Below are 20,257 nucleotides of genomic sequence, written 5' to 3'. Positions count from 1 at the left end.
GTCCGCCCGCCCCTGGCGAATGAAGCAATGATCTATCGATCTTTCCATCTATGCTCTCTGTGTAGCTATCTAGTCTACCAAGAATTATTTTATATTTGTTAATAAGTTTCAACTCTTAACTCGTAGCTTAAGAACAATAGTGGCAATAGTCCCTACTACCTCGCCATCCTGTCATGGCGCCCCACCTCCTATGTTGGGTCAATCTATCGCTCACCGATCTCTTTCTAAACTTAGCAACAGACATTTTTATTGAAAGTCACTGTTACAAATCTCGAAGCCCTACCTCTATAGTGGTCACTATGTTCACACCGTCGTCTAGACTTAGGAAGCGTGAAGAAAATTTGAATGACACGGTTGCCGCCAAGCACCAGGCTTGAATTCAAACCACCACGTGGCAAAGTGTTATAGGATCCTGTAAATCTGATAACCGATGAATCTACATTATCTTGGTTAGATGACGAATCTCATTGCTCAAATTATAGTTGATTCATAGAGCTTACTTATAACGTTTCTACACCATCTCTCTTGCTTTCAACTAGCAAAATTGCCTATGCAAATTGCGAGAGTAAATTTTAAATTATTATGGTTTATTGATAGACTCACATACCATTGTTGGAAAAATCTTAGTTGCTCCTAATTTACTTAATTTGGCCTAAATTTGCTTTAGATTACCTAGTTTCCACGCATGATTTCTTCTCAGGCAATTGTGCAAGCTGCATTGACGAATACCATTACTCGAAAAGATCTTATTCACACCAAATATGATCTAACATAAATCTATAACTCCTCGTTTGTGAACTGTTGGAAATAACTCGATCTAACTTGCCTAAGACAAAATACCATTTGTTAGTTCAGATTTGTGAACAATATTGAAGTCCCACCAGAGCAATGGTACGATCCCCACCAGAATTTCATATCGCCTCGAAAAATGGAACCACACGTTTTTTTTCTATGAGACAAAAACTGAGTTCTGTTTTCTTTTCTTCTTGTACTTGCTGGTAGGCAACGATTTTCTCTAAAAAACACTACTTTACTGATCCCGTCCATGCCTCATTCGACAATAAAACAATCCTCGTCATGCCAACTGGCCGGTCAAATTTCCCTAATTTTTTATATAAATATTTGTACCTCATCAATTATTTTCTTCTATCCATAGTTTGTCTCATCCGCATTTTTCCTCTCTAGTATTTTGCGTGAATGAAACGCTACTATGCCATTCAATGGGATTTTATTAGTGATCAATATGCAATAATTATTAGTTCCACAATTTATGGTTTTTAGAAGATAATTAATTAAGCTCCATAAATCTAGGTGAGGCTCAACTATCGATTTCAGTCGTAGGATCAAAACATATGGACGATAAAGATTGCTTAATTTTATTATAACTCGTTTATTTTATCAGAGTATAGATATAAAATAGGAATAGAGTGTTTGGTCTTAAAAAAAGCTTCTAGGCCTTTCTAAATCGCGTTTCCATGCCTTGGTCTTTATCTTGTGACTCTGTATTTTGGGGTCGTGTTGGCAGCAATCGGAGATGATGTTGCTTATTAGGAAATTCACTCGGCTCTGAGATGGATGTATTAGTTGGCAGCGATTGATGTGCAGTAAGTACTACTGCTTTGGTTTGGTTAGCATGTTTAGACACCAGCTCGACTGGACCACTCCAATTCGCGCACCCTGATCGAGTCAACGCTTTTTCTTTGCGGTTTTTATAGCACCGATTGGTGAGTTCGAAAGGGAAAGGATAACCCGTACGTGATAGGACGTCGTGGAAACGAGCCGAGCGAGCCACGCGGAACCGTCCGCGCGGATTACGCGCTCGGCTGCCGGGGCAGGGATGATGCCGTGAGCAGCGCGTTTCCGATTGAAGCCGAACCACCGTCGGCAGAGCCCCGCGCATCCGGCGACCGTGTCAGCGCGGTGCCAAGTCTGCTCGCAACTTTTTTTAAGTACAAGCCAGAAGCAGCAAGCACTGCTTATAACTTTTTGATCACATGAATGTACTGTTCCTCTCAAAAATTTAATACTAAGAAAATGTGAGAACCTATGCCGAATTCCTCACAACTTTTTGGCGACACAAAAAGCATCACTGTCTGACATGTGAACACAAGCAGTCGGCGTGAAATTGACGTTCGCTCGGCAGCTAGTACAACATTTCGAGCAGATTAGATGAGGCATAGCCCCTTTTTTTGGGTAAAAAGAGCATTTCGAGATATGACGCTGAAACTGAAATGCATACAGAAGAAAAGAAGTTCTGGCTTTCTGAGCAGTAGATAGTATAGAACTCTAACGGCTGAGGCTCAGAACCGAATTCACGGGCTTGGTTTGTAGTAGAAGCTACTGATAAAGCTTGGAATGTTGTAAAATTTACTAGAGCATCGGCCTGAAGCGTCTGTAACTGACACAATGCTTTGCAATGCACACTGTACATAATTCTAAGCAAAAGTTGTTAGGAGTTAGCACAGCTACTTTTTATTAAAAAAAATCTAGGAAAAAGCTGTCGAACTCTAGGACAGGACAGTGCTGAATGGAATGCTGGGAAAAAAACTAAGGAACCATTCAAATCAGCAAGAACTGGTCCGACAAAAGAGTTGAATAAATTAGCTTTCAACTTCAGTCTTCAGAACCCCAACCCCTACATTTGAACTAGACTTGGAAATTCCCCGAAGGAATGATCGTAACTTGTTTAACGAGTCAACTACATGATCAGAACATTTCAAGTCTCTGGCGAGACCTCGTTTGACCTGCTGACCAGGTCAGTCGTCGGCTCGATGGTACGACAATCCATCCACTGGCATCAGTTTGAGCCTTTGTCCAAGAGTGAACAGAGTAAAGACCGTTTCCTTCGAGCAAATGCTGAAAACGCTCGAAGTACAGCAGTGCCGTCAGTTGCAGTCCACAAAATGCTAGCATTAGCTGTCGAAGAATGCAATTTTCACAAAGCAACTTGAAGGACATCATATCAGACAGCTCATATATAATCTCGATCACCTCATGCATGCTGTGGCTGATGGTCCTTGATTTCCATCCACTTAAACAATCCTTTGCATGCAACTAGCAGTACAACGTACAAGCAAGCAGGCAAGCAGCCTCCACTATGACAACTCGCCCCATTTTCCGATGTCGACAGCTGATCTGGCAGGCACACGGACAGCACCGCCATGTCGTGTCAAGTACGTACGTACGTACTCTCTCGATCGGAGTCACGACGACCATTGCAACTTACGCATCTCTGTATTACTCCAGCGCGTGACACGATCGGAGTCGCGACGACCATTGCAAGTACGTACGTAGTATTCTAGTGAAGGTTTAGGCAGGCAGAAGCAGCTTTTGGTTTACTGCCAGCGCGTGACACTACCCAAAGTACGATCCAGTATTACCACGTACGAACTCCATTAACAATTCATGCATCGGCTGCGCCGCCAGCTAGTCGTCCTAACGTCTTGGTGATCTCCTCCTCCTGCCCAAGAGCTTACCAAAAGGTTTAATTCCTCTACTACCAGTAGTGACGTGCACTGACAGCCCCAGTTAAGATTAAATAAACCAAGGTGGCAGAAGATTATATTACAGCAGCAGGTTAACTGCAAGAAAGTGGCTGGATGGGTTCAAAGTGGTTCATATATAATGTAAGGGATCAGCTCTCCGTCAGTTGACTGAAACTGAAAAAAAATAAATCAGTCGAGGGCCGTTGGATTTGAATCTAATTGGCCTAGAGTGTTACTTCTTCTAGACAACCTCTTCTCTCTCCTACAACACAGCTATACCGACGAACGCCCCTGCCTCGCACTCCTCTTCTCGTCACCTGCGGTGTTCCCGATGCTGCAGCCGCGTCCTCCACTCCTGCCATACTAATCTAGTTTCGCCGGACCGCTTTCTTGCGTCTCCGTCACCGTCATCGCTAATCGGACATCATTCGCCACTTGTGATAGGTTGCGCTCCGCCTTGCCCACCATCCGTTGCTGTCGTTGGGCTGCCACCTCCCGAGACCATCCCTCTAATAACGGCACTGGTGAACCCCTCCTGAATGCTAAATTCTCGCCTGCCTTTTTCAATCGGGCATCGATTGAAATTTTGGCCATTTTCTTTTTCTTATACTGGACCCTCTTGTCATAGGATTTTCTTTGGAGATCTTTTACCGGAGGTGTAAACCCGAGGTTCAAACATTGGACCGATGAAAACGTGCTCTTGTGTCTTACCGACGAGTCACATGCTCGTTTGCAAATTTTGGCCATTTTCAGGCAACTGACAGCGAGGCATTCCGATAATGTAATGGCTAGTTGGCTGCATGCTAACACCACACTAGGAAGATAGAAACGTGTTTGCGCAATACTGTCAGGACTTATGGAGCGAATTGAGGGGGCTTTGGAATCCAAGGAGTTCGTCGTTAACTTTAGTGATAGATAGCTGGGGGGTGAAGCAGTCACGCGACAGATTTATGGCGTGTAGTAGTAGTTTTCTAAGGCAGGGTTATGGATTTATGCTTGCTGCTAGATAGCTTCGCTTGTGGTAAGATATAGCATGCATGTGTTATATCCATGATGGACCATGATTAGCCATCAGGTTGCCAGGTATATGTGTCCATGGCGAGATAGATGCTACGTGTACCTAATTAACCTGCTTACATGATATAGTTAGAAAGATTTTTTAGATAATGATATAATTAGCAAGATGACCCTCGTAAATGCGCGACTAGATTTCTCAAATCACTTTCGTTGCAATTGTAGCTTGGCTTAGTTCTTGAAAGGAGTTTCGTAGCAACAATTATTAGTTCATCCCTTAGCTGCAACCAAGAGCTTCACATATATACCATTAATTCGTCCTTGACTGATCCACCGAAATTTTCAAGATTGTTGCACTTGTATATGTTAATCGTGACGACCTACTAATCTGCTTTTGTGCTCTTGCATCATCGATAATGAGCAAATACGATGCAGTAGTGGTGTAGTACGAATCACACAATGCAAAAGCACGGTCGGAGTCGGTAGCGCTCGCAGAGGGGTGACACTAATGGAGCAAGTTGACGCTGTGTATGGGTAGGTGTAGTACCACGCCGTAGGCCTCGCCCAGCGAGCTTGGCTCCATCGTGACAGAAAATCGAAGTGAACGAAATGCATCCGATCCACTGCTATGAGCCTATGGCATCTTAAGAATATCATGCCACGAGAAATTTCATCCGACTTTCCAAACAAACAGTCGCTTATAATTACCTCCTCCGTCCTAAAATATGAACGTATTAGGATTTAAAAAAGGCAAATTTTGTAAATTTTGATCAATAATTAATCAAATTGTATATATGTTTTAATGTACAAAATTTATATGGATAGATCCCTATTTCCTAATTCTTTAATATGATAGTGATTTTGTAGTATTTGGTAATATATTATATAATAAATTAATGATCAGAGTACAGTTTTAAAGACTTTTTTTAAATTTTAAAAAACTCGTTATTTTAGGACTGAGGGAGTAACTTCCAATGACCTTTGGAGCTGATGAGCGGGAGATTAACGAGTAAAGCGTTGGAATGTGACCTATTTAAAGTTTATTTATGAGAATGCAAAGTAAGAAGGTTTAGTCACGTATTGTCAGATAAGAGGATGTAGACCAACTTAAATACTTGAGTTCTCTGGTCTCTTTGAAATAGAGAAAATGAGAAAAAGAGAGTATACTTTGCTATATTGACACGCACACGCGCACGTATTCGCGTATTTTTCGCTTGAATATCCGCGTGGCAGCACAAAATTGCAAGCTCTTTTGCTGCTCTCCCTTTTTAATTATGATCAATGTCATAATCAGCCGTTTTAACCGCGATCAATGCCTTAATTCTGAGGGTAATTGGTCAGTTATGGAGACAACAATTAGTGAGCATTTTATAAGAGAAAACGGTTCCAAGAGGGCAGTCATTTTCCTATAAATCCTGGAGACGTTCAGACTTTTGATGACACATATCTCTACTCCACCCATCCATATCACTATCTTGTGTGCTGTGCTGCCGGATCTCGTCGGCCTTTCTCCTTGCCGTGTACAAGGTTGGAGGGTGAGCGGTATCTCCGAGCCTCTGCCGTCGTGAAGCCCGCACGAGAGACGGCAATAAAGTTTCTGGGCAGCGCACCTGCGCGACCGCTCTGCACTACTTCATCTACGATCTGCACGGCAACGAATCGACACATCATCAACTTTATACTTTCATCAACCCGATTGTGAGTTCTTGATGAAACTGATGGATTTTTTTACTGTTGCTTGCTGCTAGGGTTAGAAATATATTTATCTGTTATAGATGGTGAAATATGCATTTATATAGAATGTGAAATTAATTTTTTACGCATATTACCAACATAAAGTACGTGTGCATCTCAAGAGAAAAAAAAAGAGGAATAGTGTGCAAAGTTAACTAGTTAACTGGATTATGGCCTTATGGGTGGACGACAACAAGCTCCTACATGTACGAGACATCTCTTTCTGACGGTACGTGTCATGGCACCTGATTCGCGCTGCACCACACAAGCACACATTCATCAACGTAGTTAGGGGTACACCGTACACCCATCATCCCAACACGGACTCGCACCACTTTTCTGATTGGATACCCAAGCGTTTCCACTGCCATTGCAATTGCCATGCAAGCGACGACTTCAGAGTTTCAGACGCACCATGTTCTTTAAAAAGGCACTCCCTAAAGCATGCCGGAATGATTACTACGTACCCACCAGAACCTGCAGAAAAGCACGCGGTTAGCACCTAACCCAGGTCAATGATTAAGCACAAATTAAAGAGGAAAAGATCCTCGGTTAGGAGGATAACGACATGTACCAACCACATCACAAGATATATATATAGGCATATAGCACACCATGTAGCAGTTGTATAATTGTGTTCCTTTTATTTAATCCTTGATCATCCGAATAGCTTTGGGATGTGTACGTATTTGATCCAGATTTTGATCTGATAAATCCTAGGGATGAGAAGCAATATGTGGATTCACACTAGTTCAATCCAATCAATTAATTAATCATTCTAACTAGATCAAAATAACTAATTCGTTGATTAAGTTATACTAGAGTTGATCCATAGATACCCACGTTAGATTTTCTTCAACGAACTTTGCATCCGCACCTTTTCTAGCGCTACAATAAAAATACCAGTCGATTTCTTGCCGTATCCGTCTCTAACGGATGCCGTTTCTGCCCCTACAATGATGCAGAGGCTGCATTTTTGCAGGAGATGTTGAGCTGCCGTATCACTGTACCGTGCGTATGTGGGTGAGTTCGAGGGAAGAGGAGAATAATAGGAGATAGTAAATATGGTAGTTTTTGGAGATGAAAAAAAATAGAGAATACTGTAATAATGTTAGGAGATGTTATAATAGTATTATAAAGATAAATTTTTAAGTATCTATTAAAAATAACTTTACTTAGGACATCCCTAACAAATCCATATTGCGGCTTATGCTGAGCAAAATATAGGCCACCTTAATAATGAGATGTTCATCTCTGCTGCAGGGTGTCAGCTTCACCTGCCACACGCGGGGCAGGTGCCATTCCGGAAAGCGGAGACGGACGCAGCTCCAGCCTCCAGGTGCTCGTCCACGCGGGGTTCTCCGACAAACGGGCGCCCGCTTTGCGCTTTCCCTTTTATTTTCGATCATTGCGTGCTCGGTGCGTCCGGCCGGGCACGTTTCCGCGGCTCCAAGCCGGAACGCGCGCGCGGCCCGGCTGGTTCACGCATCGCACGTCACACGCCGCGCGTTTCCGCCCGATCTCGTGGCATCGGCGCCGGCGGGACGAGGCTTACGAGTTACGAGCTCATCGGCGCCTGCGAGCGTCCAAGCTTGGAGGTGGACGTGACGCCGAACAGTCCGAGGCGAAGCTGGAGCTCTAAAATCCGAGCGTAAGTTTCAATATATATATATAGATAATGCCTATATTTAAGATTAGGTGATATATAAAAAATTAAATTAAATTATTAATAACTAAGATTTTTTCTAATATCATTACACTCTAGTGGACTAGAGTAGCTTCGCCCCCACGCGAACAGCAGCTGTACAGCAAACAGGAGGGGGGCCTGGGTCAGACGGCCGGACGTACGCCGCCGGAGTGCTGCTAGTACTTGCAGGGCGCGAACTCCGGCGCGCGGGGAATAACGCTCGGATGTGACCACAGCGGTGCTGCCGTTCTTGTCGGCGATGCGTACCGTGTTGCACAAGTGCCACTGTCCTGTCGGTCCTGTCCTACGTCTCGTCATCTCGTGCACCGTCGTGTTTGGTTTCCCTTCATTTTATGTCGGGTATCCTCTTCGGGCCATCGACGAAGGTTTTCGGGCCTTACGCGTAGTGGCAACTACAACCAAACTTGTACAACAAGGTGACAAAAGGCGGCCCAATCACGTGTTTAGGTTCACTTTTCGTGTGGTTGTCTGGTTGATATCGCTCTGTTCCGGTGTTCATTTTGAATCAGGGAATTTCACAATCCTTTGTAAAAAGAAGGAAGAATCCCAACCTGCAGAAGAAACAGCGTGCCAAGTTTATTGAACAGTATTCACAGTAAATGTTTGCTTTATGCTTGCCTGAATTCCTGGATACAGCGGCACGGATGGGAAGTACGATACTGCGATTAGGACGAGACGCAGGAAAGAGCTTATGATTTCAGTACGTTCCCGTCCTTTACATGTCCTAGTTTGCTGCATTATTGCATCGACAATTGTAGGTGTGGTGTGATTGGCCGTGCTCGTGTCCCGAATCAAATGGTCGTGTCATGTGTCACGTCCCTGAACGAACGCCAAAACGTGCAAAAAGTTTCGATGCGTCCCGTCAGCCGGTGATGGATAGTACTGGGCCTAATCACAGGCCCCGTAGTTGCGGTGGGGCTTAGGCCCATCTCGCTGGGGCCCCAAGTACCAAAAGATGAACCATCTATGTCGGCTTCTCCTTCTCAAAAAAAAATATATATATATATATATATATATATATATATATATATATATATATATATAGGACACCTATTCTATACTCCTAGGAGTATGTACTCCCACATGCAATATACCACCTAAACAAACACTTTATACTCTTTTATCATTTTTAGTATACTCTAATACTAATTCTAAGATACTCCAATATGAGTTGTATGAAAAAAAATTCAATGTTAGCCTTTCATTTTTGCTATATACTCTTTTTTATACATAAAAGAAGTATATAAGCAAATTAAGATAAAAATCATGGAATTTCATAAAAAGTTTCGTGGGATTTGTATTGTAGTATCTTATAATTACTAATGAAGTATATTTAAAGTGATAAAGAAGTATAACTCATGTGTAAAAGTGGTATATGAGAGGTGGGAGTACATACACCCAGGAGTACATACTAGTTTTCCTATATATATATATATATATATATATGTCGGCTTCTCCTTCAACAATCGATTTGTTAACATGTCCATTTAGACTCCAGTAATGAGCATTGAAGAGCTAATCATGCAAATAATTCGTAAGACTTGCCACTTGACAATTCAGCAGTAGTAGTAACCAACTATCAATTAGCCATTTGTTTCAGACTTGCAGTGCCAAGCCGACATCAGTTCAGAATACTGATGCTGAATCTGGGCTGGATTGCATCCTTTCAGCTAGATCTATATGAGTTGCACAGATTGTGACTGCGAGCGTGCTAGCTAGCGGAGATGTACACTGTACCAGTTCGACTAGAAAGGGAAGACCCATCTTAAAAGTGTACCTTTTCTTGCTTCACAATCTTGCTCTTGAGCTGCTTTAGCCTTCTGGTACGTAAATCTTCGCCAACATTCAATTGATCTGGAACTCGAACTGGACGCAAGTCTTATCTGCTTACCAAGGTCCTCGTGATCATAAATGATAGGCGATTCTTCCATAAAAGAAGCGAGAAACCATGCCGGAACTTCTGAATTTCTGATACATCATTGCAGATTAAAGCCACCGTAGTGTATTCAGCTAACACTCCTGTCCTCAGAACAAATCGACGCGCATGCTTTTTCTACAATGAGACTCATTTCTACGGTTTTTATTGGAGGCAGAGTCATGCTGAGACCGGGGGCTCAAACTCCCAACAGACTCGATCCTTCTTCGAGACTTTGCCACCAGGTTGTGAGCTCGTTCGCAATCGATGCGCATGCTCCAACCTTTATTCTTGGTCTAAGCACTCAAGATAGACCAATATTAGTACATTTTGAATTAGAGAATGCTAAGACCGCCTTAAACATGGCCAAGACTGGACTAAATTGAAGACGCTAAACATCAATAGAAAGAACCTAAGGCCTGTTTGATAGAGTTCCACATTTATATGTGAGAAAGTGATTTTATGGTTGAATACTACTCTCTACACTCTGTAGATAAAATGATTCTGTAGAAAAGGTGAATCAGGAGAAGTTTATTTTTTTAGCTCTCATCATCTGGTTCATTTTAGTTTATCTCTCAAGTAATAACTATAAGAGCTGAAAACTGCAAAATAATATTTAACAGAGCTATCACTAATTCTACTTTTGGAGCTGGTCTGAGAGCTAACGACCTACACATGTGATGCTAACCAGACTTGAAGTTCATTAGTCCGACTGCAACGTGGCACTTTAATTCCTTGACCCAATTCCATGTGATGCCGAACCGACCTAACGACCTACACAATTTAACAAAGATTCATTTCCTCATTAGAAACGCATGTGATTAAAGAAGAAGTGGCTCACATGCTCGGCTCCACGGCACTCTTTAGTTCAGCGCGAACCCAGCATGGCTGCACAGAGCTGGAACTGGAAATGGGAATCAAAATAACCTGCCATCCAGATACAGCTGCCTTTTCACGTATAGACCAACAACTATCTAAACTTTAGCCGCGTTGATAGCAAAAACAAAAAGAAGAACATTCACATATAGATCAACAACTAAGATCAGAGTACATTATGATCTCTTTTCGAATCTGTGCCCATACCGAACTCTGAAGTCTGAAGTATGTTCATAGTTGTATAAGTCTGAAGCATTGTTAACTCATTGTCATGTCCTCCATAACCACGTTTACATTGTCTGAATTTTGCAAGAACTTCTTTAGGAAACAGAGCAACTCGTCTGATGCAAAATGTTTTTTTTTTTTTGGTTCCGAACAGATTCATGCATAAAGTGATATATTTCAATTCATCAGACAAGTTGCCGTGAACCTTTGAAGAGACAGTTGCAAGTAAGAACAACATTTTCCAGAATATTTCGCCTAATTACAATTTCATTCCATTTCGGAACGATTGCTATACATCATGTAAACTTGTAAACAATCTACTGAAAACGGAATTGCTAAGCATCCCTCCACTTAAATTTGTTCTAAATGCTAATTTTGAAGGTGTTTTCCCTCCAAAACGGATCAAAAGCACGGCGTTAGTACGTTGAGCAGCGACACCCTCGCGTTCACGAGCGCCCGGTACACTTGCTCGCAGCCGTTCTCTGCCGCCACGACGCACTCCTCCAGCCTCCGCAGCCGTTCCATGACTGTCTGCCTCTCCTCCTCCTCCTCGTCGCAGCACTCCTCCAAAGGCACCTCTTTTGCACCGGGACCGGATTCGCTGGCAGCGACGGCCACCGTGCGGCGTCGCCACCGAAGGAGGTCGGCCACCCACCACACAGGAGCGGCAGCAACCTTCGCCGGAGAGACTGCAATTGGGGACGTCATTGCGCGCGAGGCCGACGACGCGGAGGCGGAAGCGAGCCCGGCGAAGATGGCGGTGGACGCGGCGGCCGCCGCGCACGTGGCGGCCAAGACGGCCTCGGCTAGCGCCGCCTCGCCGGAGTCGGACGTTGCCGCGACGGACGAAGAGCGGTGGGAGAGGTAACGCAACGCGGAGGCGAGGCGGGAGAGGTCGCGGTCCGAGCGGCGCCTCGCTCGGAGCGCGGCGGCGAGGCGAGTGGCGTCGCGGCGGCGGGTCGCGGCGTGCGCCTCGGCGAGGAGCTGCTTCAGCGCGAGGAGCGCCTCGCGGAAGCACCCGTGGGCATCGGCGAGGAGTAGGAGGTCGTCCAGCAGGCGCTCGGTCCACGGCGCCGCCTTGCCCTGCCGCTTGAGCGGGTCCTGCGCCTGGGGGTGGTGGAGCAGGTCGGTCAAGCCCGCCAGGAGCCGGCCCAGGTGTCCCACGCCGTCACCGATCCACGCCGGGCTGGCTTGCGCCGGCTCCTCTGTCCAGCCGACGAGTGCATTGGCGGAGTCGTGCAGGCCCGCGACGACCGGGTGGAAGCGGCCGGGGAGGCTGGCGGAGCGGACGCGCGAGTAGGAGAGCTTCTTGTGGCGCGTGCGTCGTAGTAAGGAGGAAGCCTTGGGGACGGTGAGCGCTGCGAGCCGTCGGCGGAATCCCACAGCCATTTGCCTCTGCTCTTTCGTCGTTCCGCTCGCTGCAGAAGCTCCCAGCGTCGCGGTATGGGTGGACTTGTTTGAGTTGGTGCCGTGGTGGTGGTGTGGCAACTTGGAAGGGGGCATTTATATAGGGCGTATCACGCATGATTGGTAGAGCCCGCACGGGTGGGTTGGCATGCTGAGGGAGGGAGTGTATGGTGGGCTGACTGGCGGAGGGGGCACGTTGGATTTTTTTACATGATTGGGAAGCGCTTACGGGAGAAGGCTGAGACTGGGAACCTGCCGATTGGAGACCAATTTGTTTGAGTCTCTTTACGGATCCGATAGCCAGGCATGTTTGTCCGCGCGAAATAGCATGGCTAGATTTAGAACCTTGCCATAGCATTTCTATCACTATGGTCCTATTTGACATAGTCTATCAGTAATTTCTGTTTCTCCGAAGTTATAAATTGTGTCAAACAACTTAAGTTTATGCTGATTTTTTTAAAAATTGATAAATTAGTATTTGATGAAATAAACTAAAAACTGATGGGCTGGTTGAGACTGATTTTTCTGAAAAGTTGTATGTTAAGAGCCAAAAAATAAGTTTATAAACTAACAATTTTTTTTAAGTCATAAACAACTTTTTAAAAAAATAGCTTTTCAATAAAAATCAATAAATTTCAACTGTACCAAACAGCATACGACCACAAGCTGCACAGGCTAGTCCTTGCTCCTGTGTTATGTGGCGCTTTGTCGCTAACGAAGTCACCGCACCAGCATCTCTGGCCCAACGAATTGTGCCATTGCCGTGCACGTATCTGACGTTGCAACGTTGAGTCGCGCAGCATAGACCTGGCACAATTGTGCCGTGCCCTCCTTGTTGATCCCTCCTTAGTGTCGTATGTCACTGTTTTCTTAACAAATTCAATTAAGCATAATCATATAGGCTTCTTCAGTTAGCCGTACAAAGACTCAAAATCTTAGCCTTGCCCGCTTGCCACCAAGATAGCAAGGTACGTGTCATCTGATTGCCCGATGCAATCTCTCCCTTAGCAAGGCCAAGGCGGAGTGTTGTCGCCTTGTCTGTTTTGCCATGCCACTGAGCTGGTCGCGTGCTGCAAGCAGGGAAGCAAGTAGATTTTTAATAGGTATTTCTAGATTAGTATTTAATTTCTTTTTTAATTTAATTAGGTGAAAGCAATTTTTTAATTTATTTTTTTAGTTTGAGATCGACTGGTCCAGAAAATATAAAACTTACAACCCTAGCTACACTGGCTGGTTAGTGCGGATAGAGCCGTTGATGGGCAAGCATACATGCAATTTTCATGCTTCGGATGACATGGACTCCGAGAAGGCCTCGACAACGTCCCATGGTGGGTGTGTTATGCTGAGAATGATTATGGAGAAGTTGCCGCTATTGGAGCCCAAGATGGCAAAAACCATCTAGGATAATACGTTATTATCGCTTGATGCGACCAGGAAACTTGAACATTGATATGATTCTCTGACGGTCTCTCTATTTCTCTCTTCTTAATTTTCATGCAGGTGAGCATCGCTTAGCAATCATTTTTTTTTATAATGAATAGCGTGACACCCATTTTCTAGCTAGCCCGCATAGCTCCCTACGCAGCCCAGCCAACCCGTTCATCTTTCTCTGGCACACTGAGCCCACCGGTCAGCCCCTTCCCTAACCTCCCGTGCTTGCTCTCGCAACCGTCAGTCAAAACTGCCGCGTCCTCTATTCTCCTCCGCGCCCCACGACTCCGCAATAGCCCCGCTCCCTCTCCGCGTTATAAAATAGCCTCTGCAACACCACGTTGTCCTCCCAATCTCTCTCCACCCTGCCGCCCCAAATCGCACCACCGCCATTGTCTACCACAGAGCTCCGCTGAGCGTCGACCGTCATAGTCGAGCCCTCTCCGGTGCTTCTGAGGCCGTCATCCGCTTCACAGGAGCACGAGGAGTCTTCTCCGCTACCCCTCAACATTGTTCCATCGTCGCATGACCTCTCCCGTCAAGCTCCGGTAAGCATTACCGTCATCTCGCCATCGCTGGACTTCCCCGTTGCTCACTAAGGCCCACTGACCTTCTCTCTAGCACTGCATGACCTCCAGCAAAACTCCTTGCCCCTCGGATTCCTCTTCCCGTCGCGGTAGCCAATTTCCTGTCGAGCTCCAACCTCCGCCGCCGCTTTTCTCCGTCGCCGACCACCGCTGAGCCATCTCCGGCCATCGAGGAGCCCTCGGTGAGAATCCCCGCCGTCATCTCTTTCTGTTGAATTGTTTCTTGTCATGTTTAGTAGCCCATAGCGCTAGATCGTGTGTTGCTGGCGATGCGCTGGCCATGCCCGCGGCGGCGCCACCGCTTTCCTCTCTCTGTCGGTCGTCAAACCCTCCTCAATCGCCCTGGGCCATCAGATCCCTCGCGTGCGATCGAGATTATAAGTTTAAATATCCCTTCACCCCTTTAGATCGTAGCCATCAGTTTTTGAGTGCACTGTGTGGACTTCCATGCAAGGAGCCTATGTGGTCTCCCATTTTTCCTACCGGCACAAGAGGGGGCCTCTGGGGTGAAGTTTGCTCCACTTATATACGGCGGTGAAACTTTAGTGGGCAAATGCATGCTGGGAGATGCTTTTGAAAGGCCTTGTAGTGAGACCTAGTCACGCACCAAATGAAGTGTGTAAGTGCTTCGCGGGCACAGGCATACGAGAATCATGACTCGTGGGTAAAGTATGCAACCTCTGCAGAGTGTAAAACCGATATATCAGTCGTGCTCATATTCAAGAGTGGGTTTTAACTTCTTCATGATTAGTGGGGATCTTGGATGGTTGGTTTAGTGTAGTCACGTTGTGGTAACCCGATGAGTTAGTAGCCAGGTACGGAATATCTGGTGAATTTGTTAGTCGGATGGAATCCGATGAGCTGTTTCTCTTAACGTTGGTATCATAACACATAGTAATTAGGACTACTATGTCTTTTTAAGTACTAGATTAGGATGATATAGATGGAGTAAACCTGAGTCAAATCTTTCTTGTCTTGAGCCTTCATATCATATTTTCTCACACTTGCTGAGTACTCCATTTACTCGTATTTGCTTTCTTCTAGCCTCTTGTTGATGCTTAGAAGGAGAAGACTTTGAGGCTCTCCTGGATGGTGGAGCTGAGTTATAGGCAGATGAACACTTCGACCCGAATACTATTTTCTAGGCTGCTACTCCACTAGATAATGTCTGTGGATTGATGGAAGACTCACTGTCACTAGTAGCTTATCTTAGTGTTCTCTTTAAGACCTACGGGTGCTTTTGAAATGAATCTTATCGTTATGTAATGGTACTATTATGTTATAACTTATGAAGTCATCGTATTTGGTTGGTAATATTAGAGTGAATAAGATGAACTAATTTTCTGTTTGGTTAGATTGATTGGATGAGCTGAGTTGGTTATGACGATTTTTTCACGTAATAACCTAGGGTTAAAAATATTTTTATAAATTATTACATCACACGAGAATACTAGTGATTTTTCCTAAATTTCTAGAAATTTATTTAAGACATTAAAATAGCTATAAGTTATAAAAGTAAGCTTTTTTGGAGAATAATTAAATATTAGCTAAGACTTTTTAGATCAAAATAATTAAAACGAATTGCTAGTGAGTTCTAGTTTATTTATAAAAATATTTTGAATTTTTAAAGTAATCTTATACTCCCAGATAAAATTAAAGTTAAATAAAAAACGTAAGCACACGTAACATACAATAGCACGAACTAAATCAACTTGGATGGATCTATCGGGCTGTTTTCCCCGTATCCCCAATCCAAACTCTCAAGATATACTCTTTTACTAGCCATTTTACCCATCATATTCATCCACCCAAACACTTAAAAAATCGAGATGTCCCATCCGTACTTGTCAGATGAAACAAACACACCCTAGTTCCTCTTTTCTTTTTAAGGGGGCATCGAACATAGCAAGTTGCAACGTGGCATCGTCCATGGACCTACCAAGCCAATTAAAAAAGATAGACCGACGTATCCTTCCCCTCTCTGTCTTCCTCGCTTCAGCATTCGGCTTCTCTCTCTTCGTCTCCCATGCGGCCATGCCTGCGTAGCTGCGTTAAATCTGTTGCCTGGCATAGCGGTTATCACCGTCGCCTAAAAAAAGCGAACCCCCGTGCTTCCCTAATGCTATCTATCCCGGTTTCTCCATCAATTAAGCATCCACACGCGAACGGGCTTTCAGCCCAATGGTAAGGCACGAGAGCCCTTACCAGCTGCCGCAGGTTCGATCCTCGGTGTTTGCACTCGTTAAAAGGTCTCCAATGAAGATTCTGGGAGAGAAGATCCGGTGCTTAAAAAAAAAAATTAAGCATCCACACCCCATGTGTGATGTATCTCAATGTCGTGTGGACAGGTGCGGCCTGGCGGAGCTTGCGCTATGCGTTGCCTTGCTCGCGAGCTGCAAGAGAAGAATCCATCTATCCGGTGATTATTTGAACGGGTGCTGGTCTGATCCGTCGATCTGGTGCTTGCTCTGTACGGTGGTGTGGTACTCAACCGCGCCTTGCAGGCCACCGATGTGGGGGGCAAAGGAGGGAAGCCTGCTGCCTGTGTAGACTGAGCCGAAGCATTGCGATAGATTTTACGGACCAAGCTGCTCCGAGCACATCTGGCGCTACGGCCAAGCTCACCGCCTGTGATGGCACCGCCGAGCACTTCCGTCACTAGTGCCATACTGCCATTGCGTTTCGATAATTCGTCGTGTTTGCGCCGTCGCCTTCCCGTCTCCAGCCGCTCGCGGCCTCCCCGCGACGTGTCGTGCACTCGTGCTCTTGCCTTGAGCTCGCCTTCATCCACGTGCTAGTATCTTCATGTCTTTTTTTTTTAAAGCCGCGCATCCATTTTATTGGCTAAAACTATTTTGGAGTTGGGAAGGAGGCTCTTGTATTCAAGGGATGTAATAGCATGGAGCAGTGAATTTCCATCAAATGGTTAATTGCATACACAAGTGGATTTTTTTAGTGAAATTCCATCTGCTGATGCATAGACAGATCGGAAAGTAAAATTTACTCGTAAGGGTGCATGCTCTCAAGATACCTATTAGTGCATCTTGCATGGTGATGTGTGGTACATCAATCACGATGCAAAAGCACCGATCACGAGGTACATCTAACAGTATATTAATCACGGTGAAAAATCACGCATCACGAAGTACATCCAACGGTACATCAATCACGGTGAAAAATCACTCATCGCGAAGTACATCCTAGGTATCTTCCGCCTCCCACAAGTAAAAAAAAAAAAAAAAAAAACTTCTGCCTCCCAGACAGACCTAACAGATTCTAGACTTCCTCCGGGTTGGTTGGCCCGAGCGCGCGCGAGCTGACATTCCACCTAGAGTGGCTGTAGCGCGAGAAGCAGCGTGGCTAGCACCAGGCGGCTCGTGCGCGCAGTACTGACCTGGACCTGGTCCCGCGTCAGTGCGTGGGCGCACCTGGATGGTGGCGCCCGCCTTCTTTGGCGCGGACACGTGCAGCCAGTCGGCGGTGCCTGGGGCCCCGCGCGCCCGCTCCCGCTCCCGCTCGGCGCGCGCGGGCCCACCTGGTGCACAGCTCACGCCCGGGACATTCATCAATGCCGTCATGGCCGCGCACGTCGGCGTCGCGCACCAGTCAGACCGAACGCCGCGCGCCGGCCCCGCCGAGCAAGCTCTCTCGCCCCTCGGCGCTGGGATCCGGCTGGGCGCGCGTTCAATTGGATCCCGCCTCGGCCCCAGTCGGCCATCCGTGGGTGGGGGCGGGGGTCCTGTCCTCCTGGGGCCGCGACGCGGACGGGCGCACCGCCCTGCGTCGCATCGAGATGGGCTGGGGCCTCCCCGGCTCGTGCGATCGGGACGTTTGGCGCCGGTTGGCATGCGAGCGATCCGTCGCCATATCCCGCGCGCGTTTATTACCGTACGATCGATACAAATCATTGCGACTTGCCAGCTTGCGTGCCTGCGACTCCATACCTCCGATGAATTGAGGTGGGGTTTTGGCTTATCGGACTGAATCATTGGCGTGGTGGTGCCCGTTTCTGAACCGATCGTACTGTTCCTTCTGCTGTTGTTTGGTCGAATCAGATTCATATCATCATCATCATACGGGTACTATAGTGTATCTACTACCTGGCTTCCTGCAAGCAGGTCGCGAGCTAGCTGACCGTATATTAGTTGTTCTCGACCGTATATTAGTTGTTCTCTGCTGCATTGACATTGCAGCTCTAGACTTCTAGTTGCCCTGTCACCATCTTTTCCTTTCGGATATGCTTTACTTCCGTTTTCACGTAATCACGTTCAGTTTACTGGCAGTGAGTGTGCGTTGTGTTCCATGTCCTCTCAAACCTGCACGAGAGCGCAGCAGTGCATGTTATTCGCAATCTACGGAAATATAATAACTGAACTTTTCAACGGCCACCCAGGCACCCAGTAGTCTCCGCGGATCAAACATAGTCTAATGGTATATTTAGCAGAGTTCTAATTCTAATAATACTTAAAGCTAAGTATCTCTAGTTCTAAAATTTCATAGAGCTGGTGCTATTAGTATACTGAGATGTTTACCTAAACTATCATATTTTCATTTATGCTTAAGCCACTTTAGTTTAATATACAAACTTCAGTTTTAAAGAGCTAAAACACTGCCAAACAAACAAAGCTTTGTTTACCATGCAGTGAACCTCCAAACTTTGTTTAGGGTTGTTTAGGGATTCCTATAAGATACTCGTCCCGGATAAGTAGCTAGATCGATCTACATCGATGCGTGCGACTAAAGAAATCTGAGCCCCGTGACGTACCAGAGACAGTCAAGAGCATAACAGAGCAGTACAACCAGATCAGATGCAGTGCACTGCGATAATTTAATGGAGGACAACTGGACTCTGATTAAAGATTATATCTACAAATCTCAAGCTGTTCCGGCTCCCTCGACGTACAAACAAAGCAGAGGAAGGGTTGTGCATTTGCAAGCAGCGTCCGTCCTTGTCACTGGAAGGGCGACAGAGTTGTGTCACCGGTGACACGCACTGTGGTCAATATGAGCGAACTTGACGACGACACCAGAATTACGTACGCTAACATCTAATCCTTAGGCGACGATGCTGCTGTCTTCGAGAGACCGGGCTTTACTCGCACCAGCAATTCGTTTACTGCCCTGCAGTCCGGCACACAGGTTGCACGAGATGCTCTTATTCTTGTGCGTGTAAAATACGAGCTGTGCAACAAACCTGACTAAAGATTCAAAGATGCGTATAGGTGCAGTTCGATCGGTTGGCAACGGTTTATAAAATTTTCCAATCTGAACCTAGGAGTTTGGAAGAGTAGGCCATTTAACAACTCAGAATAGTCAACATGAAATCTAAACGTATCCTTCTCTCGTTTGCAGTGACGCCCAGTTCCCTAGGAGACAAATTACTTATATGCCATGAAAAACTTTAAAATTCTTGATTTATCATAAATATTCTTATTTCTCGTGTGTCACTACTTCAATTTTTTCTTCTCTTATATGCAATTGCCGTCATAACGGAGCTAGCACACATGGTAAGAGAAATTTAGTTTTTCATTTTCTATATGTCATTGGCATTAACAATGTTATGACAACAATGATATATATTAGAAAGAAAATTTGAAATAGTGACACATGAGGCACGAGCATTTTTTCAGTGATAGATTGATGATTTTGATAATTTTTAATGACATACATAGAATTGTCCCATTGACTTGCCCAGGCTTCGTGCATGTATGTAGTCCAGAGTTGGCTCTAATCAGATTCATACACGAAAGACTTTGAAAATAAGTTTCATACGTGAAAAGATCGAGCACATTACCGGCCGGAGACCGAACTCCCAACTGAATCCCACGTAGTTTAACCAAGTAGCTCCTGATAGAGCGTCTGGAACGACCACATG

At 45.5% G+C, this 20,257-nt stretch overlaps 1 protein-coding gene across 1 annotated transcript; it reads right to left on the bottom strand.

The window, feature by feature from the left end:
* Positions 1 to 11,359: 11,359 nt before the first annotated feature.
* Positions 11,360 to 12,460, bottom strand: LOC133912766 (uncharacterized). The gene has a single exon (XM_062355669.1). The coding sequence runs from the start codon at positions 12,458 to 12,460 to the stop codon at positions 11,360 to 11,362; it is 1,101 nt and encodes a 366-aa protein (XP_062211653.1).
* Between the last annotated feature and the right edge of the window lie 7,797 nt (positions 12,461 to 20,257).

The sequence above is a fragment of the Phragmites australis genome, chromosome 3 (assembly GCF_958298935.1).
Source record: "Phragmites australis chromosome 3, lpPhrAust1.1, whole genome shotgun sequence".
In the NCBI taxonomy this organism is placed as follows: Eukaryota; Viridiplantae; Streptophyta; class Magnoliopsida; order Poales; family Poaceae; genus Phragmites; species Phragmites australis.
Note: the sequence above shows the minus strand (reverse complement) of the source record. Positions and strands in the feature narration are given on the sequence as shown.